At 40.9% G+C, this 6,000-nt stretch overlaps 1 protein-coding gene across 1 annotated transcript in view; it reads left to right on the top strand.

Moving 5' to 3' along the window:
• adamts7 (a disintegrin-like and metallopeptidase (reprolysin type) with thrombospondin type 1 motif, 7) overlaps positions 1-6,000 on the top strand; it is a 79,718-nt gene that overhangs the window by 62,222 nt on the left and 11,496 nt on the right. Inside the window, exons 19-23 of the mRNA XM_084108486.1 lie at positions 1-785; positions 1,926-2,078; positions 2,178-2,351; positions 2,465-2,611; positions 4,898-5,060. The exon at positions 1-785 is cut by the window's left edge and continues 907 nt beyond it. Of these exons, the coding sequence (XP_083964612.1) occupies positions 1-785; positions 1,926-2,078; positions 2,178-2,351; positions 2,465-2,611; positions 4,898-5,060 (1,422 nt within the window). The remainder of the gene's footprint in view (positions 786-1,925; positions 2,079-2,177; positions 2,352-2,464; positions 2,612-4,897; positions 5,061-6,000) is intronic.

Raw genomic sequence — 6,000 nt, 5'->3', positions numbered from 1 at the left:
CAGTAACTGAAGATGAGAATGAAGGGGAGTTTGGTGAAGATGTTCCTGTGGGTGAAAGTGACTGGGAAAGCTTTCAACCTCAGCATGGCACTCAAAATTATGAGAACACACATGTTTATAATCCCACTACTCAATTACAATGGATTACGACCTCGCCGGCAGTCTCACTGAGTGCAAATCCTCACTCAATGGATCTTCTAAGCAGTGCTTCCAGTAATGACTTGGGAAAATATGAAGTTTTCACTGACCCAACAACTAAAACGAAGGCTAGTGAACCATGGCCAAGAGAGTTTACTACGACCTCAGATAGCCTTTCTCAAGAGTCTGTTCCTTCTCTAACTTCCTCTATCCCAGCCAAACATTACATTAGCATGACCTCAGCAGCTGGAACAACAGCTCTACCTCCTACAGAAATGGAAAGTGACTTTGAGCCCCCATTCTTCACTCCAACTCCTGACACTACAATTGCAGCAGAACCTCACAGTTGGTATTTAGGAACCATTGCAACAACTGAGACAAACGGGCCTAGAATAGAGCCTTGGGGAACTCCGATCGCCTTACCTCGCTGGACAGAGATTGATAACAATGAGATTATTATTTCCCCAACGCTTAGACCTACTGGGCTGAACCCGACTCTCTCTACTCCTACTGAGCAGCCATCTCAGGGCATTAGCATTGAGCATTCAGTGCATTCTTCTAGCCCTATGATGCCCACTGGGCTGGTCATGTCTTCCCTTTCCCCATCGGCCTCCCCTGCACACTGGAAAAAAGGCAACTGGAGTGCTGTGAGTAGCTAATTATGCATTCCTCACATTCTCTAGATATGAAACCAGCATGGGCTGAGAAACAGCAGTCGGCCACCATGATAAAAGTCCTTGAATTATGCTGACACCACAGCTTTCGGTTTCAAAACAAACATAACTTTGTCTTTCAGGTAATGAGATTTTTCATGTTATTTTAGCACCAAAAATGGATATAAAGGATCAAGTGGTACAGCTATCCATCCTTAAAGTCAGACAGTAGCCATGTTTCCATCCACGCATTTTTATGTGAATTTTAGGATATTGCATTAAAAAAAAACGTGAAAACGTGAAAAAAAATGCCAAGATGTGCATAAATTCTAAAAATGTGTATAAAAAAACTTTTTTATCTGATAAGAAGACGTGCATAAACTATAGTGGAAACACATTTACCGAATAAATTCCTTGATGCGTATAAAAAAATGTCATGTGACTTTGCACAATGAGACGGTATGAGTCTGGACTAACCAGCGGACTGATCTCGTTACACAGTATCTGAAATGTTGCTTTGGTCATTTTGAAATGCCTGAGCTGAAGTCTGTTGTCAAAGTGTTCAGTATAATTCCCTCCCAGAACTTTCTCACACAACTGCATTCTCAAACAACAGACATCTTCCTCAGGAAGCAAGATAACATGACCGCGTTTATTGCACTTCGTCTGCGTGTTCTGAGGCACAAGTAATTTATTGTATTTTCTTAGTGATAATTGGCGGCAGTTTATCAGGAAGTTACGATTTTGTTCTCTTCAAGTCACTGGATGGAAACTGTGCTTTTTTTTGCAAATGTTTTATGTGATCGTCCAATTTAGTGCGCAAGTTAAATTCATAACTTTGGATGGAAACATAGCTAGTGTGTATGTGTACGCCAGGTTTCATAACCTGAAAATCAAAGGGATGATATATTAATAAGAATGTTGTTGAAGCCCATAATCTCTAATGTTTAAAGTAACTCTAAAATTTGATTAGGTAGTTAATAAAAATGTTGATCCAGGAATGAGTCTTGGATAAATTACTTAAAGCAGGATTGCATGCCTGTTTCAGTGTCAAACGATACTTCAATACTACAAATGATTTTGTATGGTAGTGCGAACCGATACTTCAATACTACAAATTATTTTGTATGGTAGTGCTCCACAAGTTGTGGGCTTGGTGCCATCTGGAGATCAGTGTCCTGCAGCACTGGTGAAGAATCAGACTGTGATTTAGCTACTAGGCCAGTGCCAGCGCGCCGCTGCTACCTTCGACCCTGCTCTGCATGGAAAATTGGGGAGTGGAGTAAAGTAAGTCCACATGCATGCAGCAAAACATAATAAAATCAGTGAATTTCCAGTGACTGATAAAACAATGGAAGTTTCTACCCCTGATTTCTATTTTGGCAGTGCTCGAAAAACTGTGGTGTAGGAGTGAAGGTTCGAGAGATTCAGTGTTACGACACGCGAGATCAAAGGTTGCTGAGGCCGTTTCATTGCCAGGCCACCTCCCCTAGACCTCCTGTCCGAATTCCCTGTAACATCCACAACTGTTTAGATTGGTACACCTCCTCTTGGGGGCAGGTAAAGAGGTTTCACGTTCTGTAGCTGGTCTCCCCTCCTTAGCTCTTTGCATCTGTTTCCTGATCTTCACTCTACACTCTTCATCTCTGTGTGTCCACTATCTGTGTCTACAGTGTTCAGAGCTGTGTGGAGTTGGGGAGCAACAGAGGCTGGTCACTTGCCCTGAAACTGGGAAATGTGATGACGACGGGCAGCCCAGCTACATCCAGACTTGCAACATCCATCCATGCAACCAGTGGATTACTGGATCCTGGGGTCAGGTGAGTGTCATACATCTCTTGAGGAAGCATTTCATTTTTACAAGTCATCAGGTTTAACAGTGCGTCTCTGCACTAGATAACAATTGATGCATCTAAAGGTGTGAACCAAATAGCCCACATAATAGCCACAAAATAGCCCCTGGTCCATTAAAACCAAGAACATCTGTTTGGTTACATAAGCGCAGAACAGTGAGCGAACAATACACCATAAAACTAGAAGACAGCAAAGAAGAAGAAAGTGAGAACAAACCTTGTTACATCTCATGACTGGTTTGAATGTAAAAGTGAAGATTTGAGAACAAGAATTGAGAACCCTTAAAATACCACCCCACAACCACCCAGAACTTTGGCCAGTATATTTATCAGGTATTAGAAGGAATAAAAAAACAACAACAAAAGATTAACAAGCAAACATTTCTTTGAAGGTTACCGATTAATGTAGTTTTTTTCTGTTGTGGCAATTTCTGAAAATGGCAACATCCCAAATAATGGAAGAAAATTACAGACTGATTCATTTGTAAATTTCTCTCATTTGTTTTTTCTTTTCAGATATTTAAAGATAAAGATATGTAATGGACTATTCACAGTGTGTGCAGAATGTCAAACTTAAATGTAGGAAATAACATAATTGGACAATCAGTGAAGTCAAATGCACTCACATGAACTCAAGTGTGGGTATCTGCAAGTTAGAGTAATAGGCGTAAACAAAGGTAGGGATGTGCCGAAAGGCCTTTACAATTGGTCATGAAAGCTGCCTGTTAGGGTGTGTGGTAGGGGTTGAAATGATTTTTTTAAAGTTGACATTTATGTGATGAAAGTCGAGGCGATGTCGACTAGTCGCTGATGGCGTCATTAATGAACAAATAAGCCTGAACCTCGAGCTGAGATGTGAATGCAGGTTGCCATGTGCACAGATATGGCATATTGATAGAACATCATAGAACAGTGTTGACAATACATTTCTGTGCTACTGAATGATTCTCTGTGTGCGCGATCTACGCATGATGTTCAAGCTTCTGTATGTGTTTGCGTTACAATGCAGAACGGCGATAAACTTACGTGTACAATAAGCTGTTTAAAACGCGCATTCTCCCGATCAATTTTGAGCATCTAGATAGTATAATCAAACATCTTGTGGAGCAGAGTATGCATTTATTTGTCATCTTAACTGTTTGGACACGGAGCTTTAAAATGGACTTCCAAGATTTCTTATCCTGTTGCGCCCTCTATAGGCCATGACCAGCGACTAGTCGACGTCAAGCTTAAAGCGTCATGGCAGAGCATTAAAGTCAACTAGTCGGTGCAACCCCTAGTGTGTGGTAGGTTTAGGAGTTAGTTTCTGGAGTAGAATTTCCCCAGACAGCAACATAGTGTCAGCCCAGATCCGGCCCACATCTGGTACATGTGGATTCTACTCGGCCCAGATGTGGGCCGGATCTGGGCCGACACTATGTTACTGTCTGGAAGTGTTCATTTGATAAAATATTGAAGTCCTTCAAACCTTGTGCACCGCCTTATTTAATTCTACGGGTCAGATTGACGGTGGGCACTGGTTGTAACACTGTTTTCATGCACTCAAATAATCCATTTATAATTGGATTGGTGGCTCAATCGGACTGAAAATCCTTCATGTAAACACTTGAATCGATCTGAATTAAGCTCAGTCTGAATGATATTTAAATTGGATTGAAAGGTGTGGCGTAGACCTGAATAAAAAAAAAAGCATATAAACGCTTTCATCCGACTGTTTTCTTGACTGTCGGATCTTTCACACATGCACACTGCCGTGATGATTATGCTTACATATGTTTTACGCTATACAAACGTGCATATGTTTATTCGCATCTCATGTCTTACGAACTCGTCAGTAGATTGCTAAAAAAGCTCTTCTGACATAATTGTCAGCTTTTTTTTAGATGTGTCATACGGCAAAAATGATAATTATACTCATGGTATCTCTGGTGACATTATAGCGATAAATATGTGAATCGGACTGCAACATTTAGGGTTCATGTAAACAGAACTTTCAGAGACTTTGTATTGGATTCATTCTGATTGATGAAAATTAGTCACATGTAAACACGTCTACTAAAATGGAAAAACAACTGAATGAAAATTATCGGATATGACCCCTTTAAAGACAGTCATAGGTTTGTCAAAAATTTACATTAGGTTGTTGATCAGAGCCATCTGACAGAAGATTATTAAAGGCCAGTTGGCCCAGAATGGGTGGATTGTAGAAACCGTACTGGGTGTTTAACAGGCTTGTCTATTGTGTGTTGGCAGTGCTCTGTGTCCTGCGGAGGAGGCGTTCAGCGGCGATTGGTCAAATGTGTCAACACTAAGGCCGAGCTTGAGGATGAAAATGAGCATGTGGACTGTGATCATGAACCTCGACCAAAGAACACAAAGAAGTGTAACGTTCATGACTGTGACAGCACCCCCTCTGGTGAGTAGAGTTTTGTGTGCTAGAGACAATGTATACATGCATACTGAGAAATTCAGGGTGCAATTTCATTTTATTTTTAAAGTGCCCCATTAAGCTTCTTTGGATATTAAAGGGATAGTTCACCCAAAAATGAAAATTCTGTCAGTAATTACTCACCCTCATGTTGTGTCAAGCGCGTAAGACCTTCGTTCATCTTCGGAACACAAATTAAGATATTTTTGATGAAATCTGAGAGCTGATCACTCCTCCATAGGCTGCTAGGTGGCCCAAACTTGCTGGCCCAGAAAAGTTATTAAAGAGATCGTTAATATAGTCCAAGTGACTACAGTGGCTAAATCTTAAGTATATCAAGCGACGAGAATACTTTTTGTGTGCAAAAACAAACAAAAATACCGACTTTATTCCACTATTCATTTCCTTCTCTCTGGACCTCTAGTTGGTTCGCGTAGTGTTTTTGCGCTGCGCGTCTGTGTTACACGTCACCACGTAGGCTCACTATTGGCCGACGCTGGTCATGTGTGTGATGCGTGATGACGTGTAACACAGACGCGCTGCGCAAAAACACTACGAGGCCCAGAGAGAAGGAAATGAATAGTGGAATAAAGTCGGTATTTTTGTTTGTTTTTGCACACAAAAAGTATTCTCGTCGCTTGATATACTTAAGATTGAGCCACTGTAGTCACTTGGACTATATTAACGATCTCTTTAATAACTTTTCTGGGCCAGCAAGTTTGGGCCACCTAGCAGCCTATGGAGGAGTGATCAGCTCTCAGATTTCATCAAAAATATCTTAATTTGTGTTCCGAAGATGAACGAAGGACTTACGCGGTTGGAACAACATGAGGGTGAGTAATTACTGACAGAATTTTCATTTTTGGGTGAACTATCCCTTTAACTCTCATTCAGTGTGTAATACAGATTTTTTGAGAATGTAAAAGGT

Source organism: Abramis brama (genome assembly GCF_963993115.1).
Source record: "Abramis brama genome assembly, chromosome: 3".
In the NCBI taxonomy this organism is placed as follows: domain Eukaryota; kingdom Metazoa; phylum Chordata; class Actinopteri; order Cypriniformes; family Leuciscidae; genus Abramis; species Abramis brama.
This window is presented reverse-complemented; position numbering and strand designations above follow the sequence as displayed.